Below are 22,060 nucleotides of genomic sequence, written 5' to 3'. Positions count from 1 at the left end.
AAATGCATTTTCTATAAGACATGGAGAAAAAAGGAACAAAACTCTCAAGTGTACCATTTGCAAGAGTAGTTTATGCAATTTCAACAATATCTTATCTAGGCATTTAACAGCACTGTAAGTTTAAAATGCATTTAGGAATTAAGAGAATGAATAATACTCCTTAGAGTACAAAGTTTATTCAAACATTTAAAAATAAATTAGTTACACAGAATACAGTGAAATTAGTCAAAAACAGTATCAAGTAATTTGTTTTTAAAGTGGCAGTACAACACAGTAAAAGCAGTGGCTTTAATAACTATTCGGGAGAATCACACAGAAGCAACTAGAAATATTTTTTAAAGAAATATGCAAATTTTTACTTTTTCTTTTTTCCATTTATAATTTAGAATTTTAGCTCTACTTTATGTCTTTTTGGTAGGTGATATTAACATCTGAGGTTAAAGGGACAGGCCTCACAATTAAGTAGCCATCTTCTTTGAATATTTCATCCTTCTGTTCCTATGAATATAATCACCTTTCAGTTGCATGATTCCTTCAGCCTGATTCACATTTCATCTCTCAAAGAATACGTTTTTAATAAAGAGACTGTGCATATTGACTCTACTATTAATCTTTTCATACCACTGTCAGGTCCTTCAAGGCTGTGCTTCTGACTACCCACACATGATGTAACAGGCAGCCACATGTTCCATTTACTTCACCTTTACTTCCCTTATGAGTAGTTCATATTTTATGGGTAGCTAGGGTACCAACTTAGTAATGTTAGATGACTACTGTATAGATAAAACCAGTAATGGAAATGTAACACCTTCATGTTCCTAAATGCTATACACACATGACAAAGGCAGAAATATGTTAAAGAAAAAAACATTTTAAATAATCTTAGAAAGAATAAAAGATCCCCTCCCCCACAAAAAATACATGTAACACACTAGTAACCATACCTAGACAAGCATTATAATACAAGAACTCCATTAGACATAAGAAATAGCTGAAGCCAGGTTTTGAGCCTTATTCTCCACATCCAGCCAGTTGTAGCCAGTCCACTGAGTGCTACGGAGTTAAATGCTTTTGGGATTGACTGAAATACGGTTACAATTGTACAAGAGAACACTGGTTTAGATCCAGCAATGACTTATGGACTTGCCCACAGGCTGACAACAAAAAACTGGGAACATTTAAATCTGCTTCACGATAGACCTTTATCTGCTAGCTGAGCCCACTTACAATTTTTTCTTATTTTTTTGATCTAATATACCCAAGGCACTGGCTTTTGTAATGTGGCCTTCTGCCTTACTGTACTGACAAGCCTAGGTTGCCATTTAATAAGGACCATCACAGCTACTAGGCAATGAACTTCAGGGCTGGACAGATGGAATAGTGTTCTTCACTGCCCCAGCTTCCTTGTGAACAAGATGACTGACAGCAGTAAACTATACTAAATTCTAAGGCATGACTAAAGGAAAATTTAGGAAGGCCTAAAAGAGAGGTACCAAACTTGCACTGCAAATACAAAATATAATATTTTAATATTCTTCATAAATATTTATAAAAATATATACATATAACAAATAAGCCACTTTATAATGATGGTAAAACCATGAAGAGCTGTTAGATCAGTAGGTGTATCAATATCCTGGGCTTTAAAGTAATGTAAAGAAATATTTTCAATTAAAGTTCAATAAATATACTGGAGAGAATTAAATATAACAGGAAAAACAGTTTCAATCTTTCCATTTTTACAACATCTTTTATTGCTAATGATGGACTTGAAGTAATCAACAGTTCAACTACAGTCTATAAAGGGTTTTTGTAAAAATGCATTCATTTTCTGATAATAAATAAATCCAGACTCTGTACAGTTTAGAAAAACTATGATGGTGGCAAATAGCAAAATAGAAAGATAATAAATCTTGGGTTCAAAATGAAATGACTAAATCAAAGAAGAGTGTTAAACATATTTTTGGAGTCTCCTCATTAGGGAGTCATGTAATGGACACCGTCCCCTCTCAAGGCTCTCGAATGGGCACTAGAATAATGTCGACTTTAAAGCTTTCTTCTCTAATATCCCCTCTGGTTCAATTTTTGATTATGAAACAAATCCTTTCGGCATGCAATGAAAAAATAAAACTGCAGATTCATTCAGAGGGAATTAGTTCAGTTAGATCTTTTGGTGTCCTAACAATTCAAACTGAAATTAAGGGCTTCCTACAGCATTCCTATAAGCTTCTGAAAACACAACCAAAGGGCACTCAGAAAGATGAAACATTTTTCCTATTTCTGTAAATATCCAAGGAATTGAAAACTCAACACCTAGAAAAAAGCAAGGCATAAATTCATCAGCACCAAGTAGAAAAGATCTTCAAATGGAGCAGGTCTGTTATGTGTCCTGATATCCTTGTGTTGATGAATAGGTTCCAATCTCCCCTCTAGAAAAAATCCATTGCCTAAGGTTAACACCTTTAGGCAAAAGGTAAAGCTCAGCAAATGACTTCATTTTACATTTTGATTCATCCACACTTTTTAAAAAAAGGAATTTCAAGGTTTTGGCACTCCTTTAAACACATTTATTTTGGAGGAGATATGGTTTCAGGTTAGAGTGTCTTCCTTCCCTACTTCATTATTTGTTAAAGTGGGAAGTATCAACTTTATTACTAGTAGTTTCAGCTACCATTTCAAAAGTTGCACTTAGTCGCAATACAACAGTTTACATTTAAATGAGACTCTAGTAGTAGTTAAAACTGTTCAAAGGTGGCCATTACAAAATCCTGGTAGTCTTTCTTGCCTTTCAGATGTTATTAAATTGTTGGTGGCTGGAACTCAAGTCACATACAGTCAACCACATTACTGGACCCATGACCTACATCTCGAATTTGGCTAGTTAAACAGGCACACACAGCTACACCTGCTCCAGCTCTGCAGTGAGACACAGATCCAACAAGCTCCCACCTGAAAAGACAGAGGAGAAAGGATGTTATCTTAAAACAAATCATGATTTACTTTACTCAAAAGACAAAACAAAAAATCCCTATTATGGGACTGGTTTTGAAAGATAGTAAGCTATCCCCAAAGTTTTCTATTAACTACATGTAGCAGCATTTTAGCACTCTGGAATAATCTGTTACTGGAAGACCCCATTAAAATGTAAAGGAAAAAAAAATTACCTATTCAGCACTGGATCAAATGCTTCTACTGTATTTAAGTATGCATTGCCATTATGACCACCAACTGCAAAGATTTTGCCCATCACTGTTGCGATCCCCACTCCACCCCTGGGAGTGGTAAGGGCTGCTACATAATCCCACTTGTTGCTTCGAGGATCATACCGCTCAACTGAACTCAGAGGAGAATTATCATCAAAACCACCTATATAAAGAAAGAGTTTTAAAATAGCATTATGTTTCATAGAAATTAACCATTAAATTTCAATTCAACAGCTTCTACAAACCAATCTTTTCAAAGCATTTTAGAAAACCCCAACATCTATCACTACTACCAACTCCTATTATACATTTACTACAATTCAAGATAATTTAAATAGCATTTTCCTCAATATGAGGATTAAAAATCTTAAAGTGAGAAAAACTAAAGTCCCTATATTTAAGCAGATAATTTAGGAGAAAAAAAATCCACGGACATTCATATAATTTTCCCTTAGCTTCCTAGAGGCAAGCAAGAAAGTACTGAGATTCCTTCTCTCTGTGTGTACATGTATATATTAGATTTTTAAACAGTAAGAAGGCTTGAGAAGAGAATAAACTACACTAAGTCACTTGACTCATTTAGATAAAAGTTAAAGTTTTCCAACTGTTTCCCTTAGTACTATAATCGTGATCATAATTACAGAGATGGTGGACTATGACTGAATTCTTACCAATTTTTGCCAAAACTACATCTTCATGCTACCTATTCTAGAAGCCGACAGTCCTCTCTATAGATCACCTTAACAATGTTACTTATTATGTTCCTGATTGTTAAACATAGAGACTGCTATTTTAACAGTGCTCTTTCCTTTAAAAATATATGTGTCTCTTTTTAGGTTCCATCTCAGTCTACATGAGTAATAGGTCTCCCTGATGACTAAGCCTATTTTCCTGAGGACAGAAGTGTTGATATTATGATGGTCTATTTAGAAAGAAGGTCAGGTTAAAAAAAAAAATCAGCAAAGTCAACTTCTCTAATGGGTTTAATTTTATTAAATCAGCTGAGGTAAAATTCACTGATCGGGACTTCCCTGGTGGCGCAGTGGTTAAGAATCCGCCTGACAATGCAGGGGACACAGGTTCGAGCCCTGGTCTGGGAAGATCCCACATGCCGTGGAGCAACTAAGCCCATGAGTCACAACTACTGAGCTTGCACTCAAGAGCCCGCGAGCCACAACTACTGAGCCCGTGCGCCACAACTACTGAAGCCCGCGTGCCTAGAGCCCGTGCTCCACAACAAGAGAAGCCACAGCAATGAGAAGCCTGTGCACCACAACAAAGAGTAGCCCCCGCTAGACACAACTAGCGAAAGCCCACGCACAGCAACAAACCAACGCAGCCAAAAATTAATTAATTAAAAAATAAAATAATAGTTCATAATTCAGTGACTTTTAATAAATGTAATAGTGTTACCACCACCACAACCATAATAAAAAACATTTTTTCACTATAACAGAGGCTCTATTTCTAATTATTGCTAATGCTAATGCAGAAGATTAAGTTTTTAACACAGGGTAGTTATATTTTTAATGGCCCTCTTTTTCATGGGCTCCCTATCATTTCCCTAGCCAATGCATATAAATTTTGAACAAAGAACTCAAAGCAGAGGAACAGAAAAGGGAGGATGCAATTAGCTTCCTGTACATACAGTTACCTTCAAAGTTTTCTTATTCAAATCAGTTGTACCTGTTTTCAGTAGGACTTGAATGACCAAGAGGGCTTTTATTATAAGGTTCAACCTGAGTCAGTCTTATTTTTACCATGTCTGTTCTACCTATAAAGGCCCAGAAGATTTAACAAGTAACAGCAACAATGATACTCCTGTTGAGATATAACATATGTCAATGCCTACGCTAGATAGGGAGCTGAGAGAGGTAGCAATGGTGTAGAGTAAGAACTCTGGGTTCTCACAGACCCTGCTTCAAATTCCAGCCTTGTCAACTTATTTAGGCCTGTGACTATGAGTATATTATTCACTCTCTCAGTCTCTCACTACCTCAAAGAGCTGCTGTGATGATCAGGCTAGACTAAAAAGGTAAATTATGTTATTTCTCTACTTTAATACACATAAGCACTAAAATAGTCAGTATTACTTCTATTACTTGTGGATGTTTAAGTGCTAACAATATCCCACTCTCTTATCAAGAAAACTCTAAGTTTTGTAACACCAATTTATATCAACATCAGGAAGTGTGATGCATATATGTGGAACCTAGAAAATGGTACAGATGAACCGGTTTGCAGGGCAGAAACTGAGACACAGAGGTAGAGAACAAATGTACGGACACCGTTTGAAAGCGGCGGGGGTGTGTGTGTGTGTGATGAATTGGGAGATTGGGATTGACATGTATACACTAATGTGTATGAAATGGATGACTAATAAGAAAAATAATTAAGAAAAAAAAAGAAAGTGTGACATATGCTAGTGACCACCTCTCCGAACTCATCTCCTCTTGCAAAGGAAGGGATTACTAATCACAATATAGCTACCCATTTACTGATAACAAAGCACCAGACACAGTTTGAGATGCTTAACATACATTATCTCAGATTCTAAAAATAATTCTTAAAGTTAGGCATTATTATTCCTATTTCATAGCCCTTTAAAAGCCTTGTTACCGGAAATGTGTTGAGTGGACCAGAAATAGCATCGATTATCACTTGGGAGCTGTTAGAAATACAGAACCTGGGCCCTTTCCTTGCAATTTAACAGTACCTCCTTATTATTCATATGCATATTAAAGTCTGAGAAAGTACTGCCCTATGGTTCCCTCCAACTCTTTTTTTTTTTTTAAAGACTTGTATTTTATTATTACTTTTTTAACATCTTTATTGGAGTATAATTGCTTTACAATGGTGTTAGTTTCTGCTTTATAACAAAGTGAATCAGTTATACATATACATATATCCCCATATCTCTTCCCTTTGCATCTCCCTCCCTCCCACCCTCCCTATCCCACCCCTCTAGATGGTCACAAAGCACCAAGCTGATCTCCCTGTCCTATGCGCCTGCTTCCCACTAGCTATTTTACATTTAGTAGTGTATATATGTCCATGCCACTCTCTTTGTCCCAGCTTACCTTTCCCCCTCCCCATATCCTCAAGTCCATTTTCTAGTAGGTCTGTGTCTTTATTCCCATCTTGCCCCTAGGTTCTTCATGACTTTTTTTTTTTTCTTAGATTCCATATATACTTGTTAGCAAACGGTATTTGTTTTCCTCTTTCTGACTTACTTCACTCTGTATGACAGACTTCTAGGTCCATCCACCTCACTACAAGTAACTCCATTTCATTTCTTTTTATGGCTGAGTAACATTCCATTGTATATATGTGCCAAATCTTCTTTATCCATTCACCTGTTGATGGACACTTAGGTTGCTTCCATGTCCTGGCTATTTTAAATAGAGCTGCAATGAACATTGTGGTACATGACTCTTTTTGAATTATGGTTTTCTCAGGGTATATGCCCAGTAGTGGGATTGCTGGGTCATATGGTAGTTCTATTTTTAGTTTTTTAAGGAACCTTCATACTGTTCTCCATAGTGGCTGTATCAATTTACATTTCCACCAACAGTGCAAGAGGGTTCCCTTTTCTCCACACCCTCTCCAGCATTTATTGTTTGTAGATGTTTTGATAATGGCCATTCTGACCAATATGAGATGACATCTCATTGTAGTTTTGATTTGCATTTCTGTAATGATTAATGATGCTGAGCATTCTTTCATGTGTCTGTTGGCAATCTGTATATCTTCTTTGGAGAAATGTCTATTTAGGTCTTCTGCCCATTTTTGGATTGGGTTGTTTGTGTTTTTGATATTGAGCTGCATGAGCTGCTTGTAAATTTTGAAGATTAATCCTCTGTCAGTTGCTTCATTTGCAAATATTTTCTCTCATTCTGAGGGTTGTCTTTTGGTCTTGTTTATGGTTTCCTTTGCTGTGCAAAAGCTTTTAAGTTTCATTAGGTCCCATTTGTTTATTTTTGTTTTTATTTCCATTACTCTAGGAGGTGGGTCAAAAAGGATCTGGCTGTGATTTATGTCATGAAGTGTTCTGCCTATGTTTTCCTCTAAGAGTTTAATAGTGTCTGGCCTTACATTTAGGTCTTTAATCCATTTTTAATTTATTTTTGTGTATGGTGTTAGGGAGTGTTCTAATTTCATTCTTTTACGTGTAGCTGTCCAGTTTTCCCAGCACCACTTATTGAAGAGGCTGTCTTTTCTCCACTGTATATTCTTGCCTCCTTTATCAAAGATAAGGTGACCATATGTGCGTGGGTTTATCTCTGGGCTTTCTATCCTGTTCCACTGATCTGTATTTCTATTTTTGTGCCAGTACCATACTGTCTTGATTACTGTAGCTTTGTAGTATAGTCTGAAGTCCGGGAGCCTGATTCCTCCAGCTCCGTTTTCCTTTCTCAAGATTGCTTTGGCTATTCCCCTCCAACTCTATTATACAGTTAAGTCAAAAAGCAATATAGAGACGCTAACTGCCATCATGCATATGGAATACCTATTGGTTTGCTTAGTCAACACAATTCCCTTGAAATGAAGACAAGAAAAGTAAAGTAAAAGTACGGAGGTAGAGTTTTAAACATGAAAGATGAAGATGTAAACAAAGAAGCTTGAATATGAACCTTAAGAATTCAAAAGCAAATCTTAGGACTGATTCCACTTGAGCCTAAATGCAATGTAATTTGTGTTACTGACACTATCATTGTATGTCCTGTAAAAAATTAAACGAGAGAAATAGCATCCACTCACCAACAACATATAAGCAACCATGGAGCTCACTAACTCCATTGCCTGCTCTTCGCTGACCCATTTCTTTCACTTCTATCCATTTATCGAGATGTGGATCATACCTCTCCACACTAGACAGAGAAGCTACTCCATCATTGCCACCTACTGCATAAACATGGTTCTAAACAAAGAAAGAAAAAAAAACACAAGACATTAGATTTTGAATTGATTTACATGCTGTCCGAATGGTAGACCAGAATGTGCAAGAGAGCAGTATTTCATGAAATAATCTGGTGTGTAATCAATCTCTGCATACTGGAACTATGAATACATCACACCTTTCCTTATTTGGTTCAGGGATGTGACACAATGCAATCCAGTGAGCAAGCTGCCACGTAACTTACCACAAGAGCCACAGAGCCAACTCCTCCACGGGGAGTATTCATTGGTGCCACTGTACTCCACTGATCAGACTCTATGTCGTATCTCTCAACATCGCTGAAGCAAGTGTTGTCATCTAACCCTCCAATTGCATAAACTGGGCCTCCCAAGGAGGCCAAGGCAATTCCTCGCCTGCAAAAACAGTAAGAGACACTTCAGCATTCCGATTTGTTTCCAGAAAAAAGGTAGCAAAAAAATTGTGCTAATGCACCCATTTATCACATTAAACGTCAATGTGGCTTTTCCCCATTATTTTTAGATTTATCAAAGCTTCTGAATAGATGGCTACAGGGTTGCCAAATTGTGCAAGTCTATGTGAACAGTGCCCTCTGGAGTTTTATAATGCATAGCCTACACAGGTTACTTTAAACTTAAATGAAATAATAAAGGAAAACCCAACAAAATACTATAAATGGAGTCCAAAACATTCAGTTAGTAAAACACTCAGTTGCATAATTAAGAGACTGATGAACTGACAGAGATGGTTTGCTACAGAGGTCAGAAGTCAATCTCATTACTAAATTCATGTAATTGCAGAGCACATTTTGTTGCAGTGTTTCATTACATCACACAAAAGAACATCAATTTTATATTACAAGCTTTATATCACACTGCTTAACTTCTGAAGGGCATCTATCTTGGAACAGAAGAGAGCCCATGTTAAAAGTTAATTCATCATAATGGTGATTGAAAAAAAAATTATATCAATTTCTTAAAAAACACACTGCAGCAATCAAAAGTTGAACTATTCTAAAATTTATCTGTCACTGACTTGGTATATACTTTGGATAAAGTGTATTGTTTAAACCTTTACTACCTTGCTTCTTCATCTGTCACCCATTTGAGAAAGCAGTAGACACAACTGATATTAATTTGTCAATATAGGTAATGCACCAAGAACAGTGACTGGCCCATATTCAGTGCTGTGTATTAGCTATTATTATTTCTGGAGAGAGCTGCTGCTCTACTGAGATTCTAACTCTCAGTTTACCAAAAGAGTATCCTAGGAAAGAATTCTTAAGGATAATGTTGTCATTCATTTTGTCTCCTTAACTTCTTTTCCCTTGAGTATAAAGCAGTGACTTACAAAATACTGTGGTTATAAAAACTTTCAGGTATGGGTGAACACATGCGTGTACACTCTAGAATATGCAAGTGTTATATCATGGCATAAGTGAGTGTGCCATATAATTCCCCTCTCCCTCCACCCCCTAAACCACAAGACCGTAAGACAGTATTGATTATTTCTTACTCCTCAAAACTCTCTTGATTTTTGTGACATCACATGTTTGAGTTTCCTCCTCCATTACATCTCTGGCTGGTACTTTTCCGCTTCCTTTACCAGTGCCTTCTTCTCTATTCTGTCACTGAATTATGAAGTTCCCTAAGGCCTCTTATCACCCTATACTCTCTCTGTAGGCAATTTCATTCTTTCCATGGATTTATGATAACTCTAATATGTATTTCCAGACATATATACAGCTTCTACTTCAAATCTGTGTGTCTGGATCTTCAACCTTAACTTTAATTTGAAGTGAAACTTACTGTCTACCTCCCTGTGCTAGGCAGATTTTAAGATGTCTTCCTCCACAATATTCACCCTCTGGTTTTACTCCTATGATTATGCTACGTTACATGGCAAAATGGAGATTACCTGAATGAGCTTAATCTAACCACATAAGCCCTATAAAAGTAGAGAGGTTTCTCCAGCTGGTAGCAGAAGACAGGTCAGAAACTCAAAGAACGAGGTGGATTCTGCAAGTCGCTGCTAGTTTGAAGATTGAGGGGAGCACTTGGAAAGGACGTCAGAATGGCTTCTAGGAGCTGAGAGTTCTTACTGGCCTACAGCCAGTAAAAACAAGAAACTCAGTCCTTCAATCACAAAGAAATGCATTCTATCAATAACCTAAATGACCTTGGAAGTAGTTTCTTCCCCAGAGCCTCCATTAGAGCCTACAGCCTACACCCTGATTTTGGTCTTGTAGACCCTAAGTGGAAAACTCAGTTAAAGTTGCTGGACTTCTGACCTATGGAACTGTGAGCCAATTAATGGATGTTGTTCTAAGCTTCTAAGTTTGTCATAATTGGTTACACAGCAAGAGAAAACTAATATAACCCTTAGAAGACAAACAAAAACTTTATCCTGTACACCGTCTTGCTTTTCCTAATGCAGAAAGTCACACCACTACCAATATCCAGTTGTTTAAGCCAGAAACTTAAGGATCACATCTTAGCCTCTACCTTATTGTTCTTTTTACCTCCCACATCTAATTATCATAAAATCTTGTTGATTGTACACTTCTGAACTCTCTCAAATATGTCCTCTTTCCTCTATCTCAACTTCTACCACTTTAGTCCAAGCCACCGTTATTTCTTCGACTAAAAATATTACAATAACCCTTTTGGTTTCCCAGACTGTTTTCACTCTGGTCTTCCTCAAATACATTCTCCACTTCATAGCAGAGGATCTTTGAAAAGAGAAATCTGATTCTATCACTCCCCTGCTATCAAAAAAAAAAAAAATGTATTTCAAAGCGCACCAGATTAAAAAATCTTGGCAAACTTGAAAGGCCTTTATTTTTTGTCTGCTATTTCAGTTGTATCTGTTGACACTATCCCCTTTGATCTGTCAGCCACACGGGACTTCTTTCATGCTCTCTGCTCTCATTCATCTCCAGATTTTCAAAGGCTCTTCATCTCTTTCCATCCACCAATCTTACACCACCCACCACTTAATCAGTCGAAATTCTTTTGTTCCTTCAGACCTTAGGTTAAATGGGACTCCACTCTCAAGCATTCTTTATTTACGTTGGTGCTAGCATTATTACCCTTGTAACTATGTCTTTATTTCTATCTTGCCTTTTAGAATGTAAGCTCTACGGAGGTAGGGACCCTGTCTTATTTATTGCTGTATCTTCAGCACTTGGTATATCTTGCAATGGGCACTTAACCAGTATTTGTTGAATAAATAAATCAACACCTAGAGATGCTCTGTTAGGATGATGGGTTTCAATAAAACTATACCTTGAACAAACATCAGTATCCATTTTAGTGAAAAGATGAAAAAGAAAAGGGGGGAAAAAGAGAAAATCACGTATTTAACATGTGAATATTATTTTGGAATGCACACTGAAACAATGATTTGGGGGGATACAAATTATAAAAACAAATAACATGAGACAATAATTGCAGTTCTATTATTTTTTATACAGTTGGAAAGCTATCGTAGTGCTCAGGGTATATTTTAGAAGATTAAAGAAATTCAACTGCTATTTTGTTAGACAAGTTTCACTCAATTCTCAGCTAAAAACCAGCTTAAGATGATAAAGAGGCAAGAGTATAAAGATTAAAAATGTACTTAAGGATTTTCTCCCCCATTTTAATTCATGTGTTAGAATTTAAACTGTTTGTAGTTACCATGTAGCATAAATCAAGCCCTACTAAAGTATTAAAATGTCATTTATAGATAAGTAGCATATTTTAAGACTAGGTTTTTCCCACTAAGATTCTTTCTCCTCATGAGTGAAAAAAAGGCCAAAAATCTTTTCAGCCGAACTCTCTTCACATTTCCATCTAATTTTTCATACTTCTAACACACAAGAAAACTCAGTTAAAAAATACTATGTTAAATTAATCAAGAATAGAACACTAGATGTTAATGTATCCCCATGTGCAAAATTATCTTCAGTTGAGCACCACTAGTACATAGGAACACAACTATTTTTGAAACTTTTCTGAAAATTTAAAATTATTTCAAAATAAAAAGTTAAATAAATGCTCAGGTATGAGTCAAAAAACTATGACAATCATTATCATACTCAAAGACATGATTCTATTCTTAATTCTCAGGAAAATTTTAAAAGTTATAACGAAGCATCACATTGGATGCTTTAACAAAATATGTCTAAGAAGGTATTTAGGGCTTCCCTGGTGGCGCAGTGGTTGAGAATCTGCCTGCCAATGCAGGGGACACGGGTTTGAGCCCTGGTCTGGGAAGATCCCACATGCCGCGGAGCGACTAGGCCCGTGAGCCACAATTGCTGAGCCTGCGCGTCTGGAGCCTGTGCTCCGCAACAAGAGAGGCCGCAATAGTGAGAGGCCCGCGCACCGCGATGAAGAGTGGCCCCCACTTGCCGCAACTGGAGAAAGCCCTCGTGCAGAAACGAAGACCCAACACAGCCATAAATAAATAAATAAATAAATGAAATGAAATGAAATTTAAAAAAAAAAAAAAGAAGGTATTTAAAGTTTCTAAAAATATAGAGTAAAAAATTAGCCCTTTCAGTTATAGGAAGCTTTCTTTATTTTCCACCAACAAATCAAAATAAATGTCCATGCTCATCTACCTCTTTGTGTTCATTGATGCCTTCATCATCCATTTATTAGTGAGAGGATCAAACATCTCCATACTACCTAAATGTTCATTTCCATCATGTCCACCCACTGCATACACTTTACCTGTCAAGTAGAGAAGTATTTTCATTTGTTTCCAAATAAATAAATTTATATATAATCAATATATAGTTAAAACAGTACAATAAATTAACTTTCAACAAGTATTCTTCTGTTCAACATTATGATCAAGTCACTTCAGTAGTCAAATGAAAATAAATGTAAGCTTCTACTTAATAAAATGCCTGAAACATGCTGTTTTACAAGTTATTTAAATGTTCAAACATTATCCCGCCCTTAGGTTTCCCAACTTTTTATTACTTAGTAGATGAAATCACTAATCATCCTTGCAAAGAATGTTTAATAAAATGAAAAAATGCTCTTGTATAAAGAAAATATAAAACTCTTAATATATCAAAACTTTTCTAAATGAAACAAATAAAAATTGGAACTATTAACATACCAAAATGGTAACTGTAACTATTTAGGTGTCTGGGTTATGGATGATTTTTGTTTTTTATTAAAATATGTTTTCATATTTCCCCCCAAAGCATTTATACTTTTATAATTGGAAGAAAAGTGACTTTTTATTCTCCTAACAATTTATCCATGGTTCTGCAATTAATTCACTTTTTGTAACCAGGTATAGAAAAAAGTTAATTTATATTTATTATTTGGGTTCAATAAATATTTTTCTTTAGTTTGGTTATTTTGTAAATATAACTCAGAATAGTTTAATTCCCTTTTCCTTAATGCTCATCTCCTGTTAAGCATCTATATGCAAGAGACTGTACACTGAGCATCTATGGGCATAAAGCAAGTAAACATTCACCAAATAACTTGATATACTGAAACATATTTTATAATGTAGGAATTTTCTTATAGAAAGAAATTCTCAAAGTTCAAATATTTAAAAGACCATTGTGGTGACACGATGTGATTTAACACAAAAGCAGACCCACCTTCCACTGAGATTACACCCACATGTCGCCTTCGACTGTTCATTTCTGGTCCAAAGAACCAACTGTTTTTGTTAATAGAATAGCATTCGATACTGCGAAAGGGGTCACCCGATCCACCTCGACCACCTACACAAAATAGCACACCTAAAGGTAAAGCCACAAAATAGAGGTTAAAATAACAGCTCCCTAATTTTTTTTTTTTTTTTTTTTTTACAGCTTATTTTATTTTTATTTTTTGGCCATACCACACGGCTTGTGGGATGTTAGTTCCCTGACCAGGGATCGAACCCAGGCCCATGGCAGTGAGAGCATGGAGTTCTAACCACTGGACTGCCAGGAAATTCCCCCTAACTAAAAAAAAAAAAAGATAAATAAGTGTGGAAAAAAACTTAGGAACTCAAAATTTTGATTAACGGGAATAAAAAAAGTTATTTGGATAGCATTTAATGTCATTATACCACTAAAAATCTAATTTTCTTTTTTTGCCCCTCATTTGAACTTTTCAAAGAATAGAAAAGAATAGTTATCTCAGCTTGTTAACATTCCACTATAATACGGTTGAGATCCTCACCCATCCTGAAAAATTGCTCTTGCTAGTAAGGTCATGACAAAATCCAACAAACTCATAAAGTTAATTTCTGACTGAATACAATTACAACATTTGATATACTGATAACCCTAGTTTTTTTGGAAACTCCTTAACTCTTGATTTCCATAATATCAAAGTCTCCTTTTCTCTCCAATCATTTTTCTCTTTTCTCTGTTTTCTGTTTCATTCTCAGCCTACTTCTCACATACTTCATGCTTACACAGGAAAAGTTCAATCCTTCTACTTAAAATTCCATCTGTATCATAATGCCTTCCAATCTACATTTCTAAGCCACATTTCCACTTGATGTCCCAGAGGCACCTCAAACCCAACATAAAAGATCTCCCTTCCTCACCCACCTAAACAACCTCTTCCTTCCCTGAGGTGTCCTTTCTCTCCCTCGCTATTCCCACAGCCACTGTTAGTTCAGGCCCTCATCAGCTATTACTGCAAAATCTTGTTCTCTCTTATCACTTAGTACTCTTTTGCTTTCAGACTGTCAACTGAATAATCTAATTAAAAGGCTCTTTCAACAGCTTTCCATTACCTCCATCAGTAGTTCTTAAAAATTTTATTGAATGCCACTAAATTGTACATTTAAAAATGGCTAAAATGGCAATTTTTATGACATATGTATTTTACCACAATTTTTTTTAACAAATCAAAACTTTATTCTGGGGACTTCCCTGGTGGCGCAGTGGTTAAGACTCCACACCCTCAATGCAGGGGGCCCAGGTTCGAACCCTGGTCAGGGAACTAGATCCCACATGCTGCAACTAGAAGATCCTGCATGCCGCAACAAAGATCCCGTGTGCTACAACTAAGACCCTGCTCAGCCAAATTAAAAAAAAAGAAAAAAAAAAAACTTTATTCTGATTCAGAATCATCAGAAGAGCTATTTTATAAAACAGAGATTGCTGGGCCTGACCCCTCCCCCACCAAGAGTTTGATTCAGTGGGTTTGGGGTAGGTCCAAAATTCTGAATTTTTAAAAACTTCCCAAGTGAATGCTCATGCTGCTGGTCAAGAGGCTACCACTTGCTTCACACTATGAGAACCACTGCTCTACAAGATAAAAACTTAGTAGAGCATAAAGGCCTTGCACTGTCCAACGCGATTTTCTCCCTCTCTTTCCCTTAATGTTTAAGCTCCTGCATCACCCATACAGTGATCATCCTCAACGTTCTGATAACAACTTTTGGTAACTCTCATTCATGTAATATACAGTATTGAAATGATTAGCTGATATCTGTCACCAGAGTCTAAGTGAGATTAAGATAGTGTGTTAAGCGCTTATGCACTAATAAAGACGAGCACAGTGCCTGGCGTGTACTAAACATTCAATATATGTAAAATAAACTGAATACCCTTTTCTCTAACTGGCACCCAGAAAAACATCTATTTATTATTCAAAACTAAGACTGGGGGTTATTTTCTCTATAAAACCTTTTCTGTCCCTTCCAAAGTAAAAATAACCACTCTTTTTGCTTCCCACTATACCTTTTGATTATATCAAAGTACCTTTAATACTCTATTGCATTTACATATTCATATGTCTATTTCCCTAGATCAGACTGAAAGTTCTCTCAAAACAGGAACGGCTATAGTCTATTTGTGTGTTTACATTTCTAATGCCTAACCCAGAACCTGGCACATAGTAGGCACTTAATATATGTTTGCTGAATGACTACATACATGAATGACCAGAACTGCTTGTGCTATCTTTTCCAACCAATTCAGTGTTTTAAATCAGAGAAATTTAAAGTTGAAAGAGACTTTAAAGATCCTGCAGTCAAAATTATTTATAAACTGAGGCCTTCAGAGATTAAGAAATCTGCCCTAAATTACAGATGTTTTATGGCACAGCTGGAATTATAATCCCAGAATGTAATCCCAATTATTGATTAGATTTTAGTTAAGTGGACCCTAATATTTCAGCTACATAGGTCACCTAGGAACATGACATGGAAGGAAAAAAATTAAAATGAAGTAAAAAGATCACGACACAAATCCTTTCTCCACTGTTCTGTGTAGCCTTGGGCATCCTTTCACTCTCTCTGATTCTTAGTTTCCTCATCCATAAAATGGAATAACACCATCTTTCTCACAATAAGGATCAAATCCTTCACTAAAACCTACTGTATAAAGTTCTTGCAATCATGTAAGAGATCATGTATATGAGGGTCTAATACATTTGTCATATAACCTAGACTACCAAAATCTCTGAATTCAAGTCTGAATCTGAAGAATTAAATACCTTGACTTCTTGAAACAGGATTCACAACTAAAAATATCTACATTTCAAAAATTTAATACTTGAAATCAACCTATAAAAAAGGGAAAAATAAGCCATCATGTTAAACTATTTAGAAGAACTACTTCTTCATAGGCAGACCTACAACATTCAAATTTTCTTTATACTATCTAGATAAAGTCCCACTATTCATTACCATGTACTGCCTTTTGTTGTTTTTAGGCTAGTCCACGGATCTCTTTATTTAATAACCACATTAGGTCACAGCAGATGTACAGGAAGTCTCTGTTCAGAGTACTGATTCCAGAATTCACTGACCACATTTATTCTCCCTTATCTCACAAATACATTCTTTATAAAGAGTAACATAAGTGAACATAAAACTATTTTCTCAGGAAAATATGAAAGTCTGTAAATTATGGCAAAAAAGGCGAAACTGCATGCCTCCTCAAGTATAAGAGCTTTATATTCTGAGAGTTTAATGTGGTCTGTTATACTATTAACATTAGATGTATTAAGTACCTTTCTTTTGATGTGATAAAATGCAAAAACAAACATTTAAATATGCAATATGTGTTAAGCTCCATGTTTAGTACCAGGGATACAAAGTTATTAAGATACCTACCTGTCTCTGAAGGGCTCAAAACATGTCAAATAAATTTCAATGCAACACAGTAAGATGTGCAAACCAAGTGTCATTTAAGCAAAAATGACAGAGGATCTAATTCTGCCTAGAAGAATCAAAAAGACCCCCAAAGAAAAGATATTTCAGCAGCCTCTTCAGAGTGTATAGGTCTTGTTACAGCTTTTTAAAAAACTGGCTTATTGGTAAAACATTCTGAAATCATGCACAGTAAGAATTCATATATAACCTTACTTGCCAATTATTACTTTAAGACAATCAGATACTAATCATCTTACAATTAGGTTTGGGCAAACATAACCAACCCTCAAATACAACAAAATTCCTTAGAGCAGAGTTGATAAAATGAGTAATTTAATTACCAGCAGTATGTTTCCTTGGGGTAGTCCGAATGGAGTATTCAAAGTCAGGTACTGCTCTGCTACTCAAGTGAAGGTGGTAATTTCTTGCTTCATCCAATAAGTCTCTACATTTTAGATTTTGTTTGACAATCTGTTCTTTTGCCACAACACCCATAAGAAAATCAACCGGCAACAGCGGCAAACGAACCTAAGATTGTGAATAGTTGCAGATATAAAATTTAAGTTGCAATTGGACAGTTCATTCTTTACTTTCACTGAAGCATGTTCTCTTTTTAAAACTCATTTATTACCTTCTAAAATCTGAATGAAGCTCAATGTGCCAAGTTCTAAAGCAATTTCCAGTACTGGTCTGTACTAATGATATCTCAAAGGGATTTTTTAAATATTCAGGTTAAAAAGCAGGTAATAATCTTTCTAATTCAAATAAAACACATTCAGACTTATCCTTAAATGGTATAGTAAGTAGGAAAGAGTCAAAGCCATTTTCACATCATATTACATCAATGGATAATCTACACTTTTTATGATAAATGGAACATGCTGATTCGCTTTCATATCATTTCATTTCTATACACAATCTTATTCATCCCTACCTGTGCAAGTGTTTCATCCAACCATTTGGAATGATGCTGAGGATTGGCAAGAAGCCACTTGATGGCTGCACTATAGACCTGCTTTTCATTCTCAATATTTAGATCACTGGAGGACAAAAGCTTATGGAGATGCTGGGGTGACACACTTACAAAGTCTTCACACTCCACCACTTCAGGAAAATGCTCACAGGCATACTGATCTGCCATGTCCATTAAGTCTATTCGATTGTGACTTTCTGCAAAGGCTCTTACTGCCAGACAATTGGAGGGATGAAAATGTAACTTCATGTATTCACAACAAGCTCTAGCCACCAGTTCAACCTGTAGAATACAGGCTGCATATAAGAGAGGCTGGACATTGTCAACAGTCAAAGTGAGTCGTGAAGAATAGACAAACTTTACCAAGTCTTCTATTGCATCACCATCAAAATCTCTGATCTCAATCAGTGTTTGCTTGGCTTCAGCCATTTCAGAGAGAAACATAGCTCTGAAGTAGGGAATAACACAAGCCAATACCAGTTTGTGACAAGAGATTAGCTTTGAGCCAACCTGTTCAAAACAAAACAAAGAGAGATTCAGTTTAATATCAAAATTAGCCTGAGATCAGCATCAAGTACATGTTGTATAGCAGGGATAAAAACTCCAGACAAGTTTAGTGTATTTGTTTTAACAATGTAATCTTTTGTCACTCACTTTCAATCTAGGCCAATTTCTTAAAGTCAGGCAATTTTCTTCTTCCAAGTGAGAGTCAAATCTTTTATACATGTATCTATAATGTATATACCATAAACTATGATTTTTCTGTATTATCTCACATTTCAGAAGCATTTTGTGAATTAATGAGGCTAATAGCAAACATCACCTAGCACTTACTATGTATCAGGCACTATACTTTTTTTTTTTTTGGTCTAAGAGTCCTTTCTTTTTAAAAAAATTTTTTTCCAATTTTATTGACACACAATGTTGTATAAGTTTAAGGTATGCAGCATTATGATTTGATATATGTATATATTATGAAACAATTAGCACAGTAAGTTTTAGTAAACTATCCATCACCTCATATAATCTTTCTGATGAAAACTTTTAAGATCTACTCTCTTAGCAACTTTCAAATATACAACACAATACTGTTAACTACAGTTATCGTGTCAGGCACTATTCTAAGTGCTTTTCATATATTAACTCACTCGATTGTCCCAATGCCCCTATGAGTAGATACTATTATTATCCACAATTTATCAGTGAGAAAACTGAAGCAGAGTAAACAAATCAATGTTAGTATTTACTATGAGCTTAACTGAAGTTTTTTCATTTCCTATTTAAATCATTTTTAAATGATATTTTATAGAAATGTAATAAAGAACACTGAAATCTCACCACTTTGTTGAAAAATTAGATTGCTTCCAATAGTCCGCCATTACAAACACAGTAGTGAACTTTGTTGTAGGAGAATCTTTGTTTACATTCTCTATTATTTCCTAAAGATAAACTCCTAAAAATAGAAATGCTGCTTCAAAGGATAAGTACTATTTGGATACATACTACTAAATTGTCCATTTCTGATCCGTTTACAATTTTTGTGCCATATTCTGAATGTTATCTTGTTAAGAAAAATCTGCCAATTCAATGTATGAAATATCTCATTGTTTTAGTTTACTTTTTACTAATATGATTGAATCATTCATAAATTTTGGACTACGTTTATTTCTTCTAAGAACTCTATGACTTTTTTTCCCATTTGTAAGAACTCCTCAGACATTTAGAATATTAGTCATTTGTCATATATACATTTCAAAACTTCTCTTTTATTAAGTATGCTTCAAAATTTTATTCACTCCCTATGGATTTTTATATAATCCAATCAATCTTTTTCCTTATGACTTCTGCCTTAGGTGCTATGCTTGAAATGGGAATCATTCTAACAGTCCATAAATATTTACAGGTATTTTTTCTAGTTTTATGTTTTTCACAAATCTATTTCCATCTGGAAGTTTTTGGTACTGAGAAGACAGATATCTTTTTTTATTGATGTATAGTTGCTGTACAATATTATATGTTACAGTTATTATGTACAATATACTGATTCACAATTTTTAAAGGTTATACTCCGTTTACAGTTATTATAAAACATTGGCTATATTCCCCGTGTTGTACAATATATCCTTGTACCTTATTTTATACACATAGTTTGTACCTCTTACTCATCATCTTTTTAACACAGTAGTTATCCAGTTTCCCCAGCACTTTATGTTAAATAATCAATGAGTACAAGTAATAGGATAGTAGTGTTTTAGCAATTATCCTGTTTCCATGTAACATTCTGATTACGTAATACACTTATAGTTGTGTTTCATTATTTGGGAACTAATTTTAAAATAATAACTCCTAAAGAAAAAGGCCTGAGGAATGTTACAATGTATAAAAGGTTTTGCTTATAAATGCTCCTTACCCAGCTTTTTTCACTAATGTAGAGGAAGAATGAATATCACTTATTTCAACAAGTACAAGATGATTGTTTCTGTTGGTTATACTATATTTACTTTGTTAAAATAATTTAGAAGGCAGGATTTAGAGTCTACTGAGATTCAAGCTGTAAACTATACTACAGCAGAAAGCTTGGCATGTTCTCAAATTCACATTAGCCCTAAAATAGGATCTGAAATCTGATATTAAACATTTAAAAAATAGTCTAAAAATATCTTTTTTTTTTTTTTTTGGATCATCTGCATTGGCCACCACTGAGACTTAGTTTCTATGCAAATACTTGTAAATCTCACATGACGTAAACCTGCTCAATTAAACTACTTACAAAGACTCTATTACATAATAGTACTATAAAATAAGGTACTACAGGCGCGGCCAGAAAGGTGGCTGCCCCCTTGCCTGTCACGCACAGCACGTTCATTGGGAAACTGGTGCTAAACCATTCATAGACGACTGCTTCTGGGTAGGGGTTTTATAGGTAGCAGAGCAGCTCCCTCGCTGCAATCTACTGAAAGTCAGCCCTCGACATAAGGTTTTGTGGTTTTTTTTAGTTTTTTTTTTTTTTTAAAGTACTACACTTTTCAGATAAACATCATTTTTACAATGCCTTCTCATTCAAGCTGTACAAATCAATGGCCCTCAAGCTATTTTCATGTTGTTTATAAGGTTCTGTCCCTCTGTAACTCATTTAATTTGATTCAAATAAACTAAAACGTGTATATTTAATATACACACACACACACAAAATCATACCGTTATGCACCGTTTTAGAATAAATACCCATCTTCTAAACAAGAAAATTTTAACAGATATATTCACAAATTTGGGGGAGAAAGTTTATAAACTGGTAATTCCCAGTTAAGGCCCTCATACTGTTTAATGATAAAATGCAAATTTATTCTTGTATGAGAATAAATTCTCGTTGCCTAAAATCCTTCGGTAGGAGTGACAGTGATTTAAAATGCTTCCTTACACCCCTTGGACAATTTAAAGTTACTGTTATGGACTATGGCTGGTAACAGCAGTGTTTTCAGTTTTGTACTGAATTCTGGGAACACTGATTTTGATTGGAATAAAGGAATTGATACTTGGATGTTAGAGTTCTATAATGGCTGGACATTTTCTTTTGTTTTCTAAGTTTTGTGAATGTGGGGCTAATGCAAACTAACATTTTTGTAAAACTAAATAAATAAATAAATACCCATCTTAACTTTAAAAAGATCTTTGAGCCTTATATATGAAATAGGAACATCAAAAAATTTGGGCTTCTATGCATTCATTAACTTTCCTTTGACACTATGTAGTCTCATTATGTTCTTAAGAGTTTATTTCTAAATTTTTCTTCTCTGGTACATAAATATAAGTATCAGTTACCAAAAATATTTTATCAGAAATTTT

The 22,060-nt window shown here is 35.2% G+C and overlaps 1 protein-coding gene across 6 annotated transcripts in view; it reads right to left on the bottom strand.

Annotated features, from left to right (window-relative positions):
* Positions 1-250: 250 nt before the first annotated feature.
* Positions 251-22,060, bottom strand: part of KLHL8 (kelch like family member 8) — a 52,018-nt gene continuing 30,208 nt past the window's right edge. For 5 of the 6 annotated variants that reach the window (XM_068542669.1, XM_068542670.1, XM_068542668.1 and 2 more), the window contains 8 exons: positions 18,179-18,727; positions 17,586-17,772; positions 13,739-13,882; positions 12,731-12,842; positions 8,348-8,516; positions 7,965-8,124; positions 3,165-3,366; positions 251-2,949 (listed from right to left, as the gene is read on the bottom strand). In XM_068542669.1, coding sequence (XP_068398770.1) covers positions 2,826-2,949; positions 3,165-3,366; positions 7,965-8,124; positions 8,348-8,516; positions 12,731-12,842; positions 13,739-13,882; positions 17,586-17,772; positions 18,179-18,727 — 1,647 coding nt within the window. In that variant the 3' untranslated portion in view covers positions 251-2,825. The remainder of the gene's footprint in view (positions 2,950-3,164; positions 3,367-7,964; positions 8,125-8,347; positions 8,517-12,730; positions 12,843-13,738; positions 13,883-17,585; positions 17,773-18,178; positions 18,728-22,060) is intronic. The other variant, XM_068542673.1, reaches the window with a different exon arrangement.

The sequence above is a fragment of the Eschrichtius robustus genome, chromosome 4 (genome assembly GCF_028021215.1).
Source record: "Eschrichtius robustus isolate mEscRob2 chromosome 4, mEscRob2.pri, whole genome shotgun sequence".
NCBI classification, from domain to species: domain Eukaryota; kingdom Metazoa; phylum Chordata; class Mammalia; order Artiodactyla; family Eschrichtiidae; genus Eschrichtius; species Eschrichtius robustus.
Note: the sequence above shows the minus strand (reverse complement) of the source record. Positions and strands in the feature narration are given on the sequence as shown.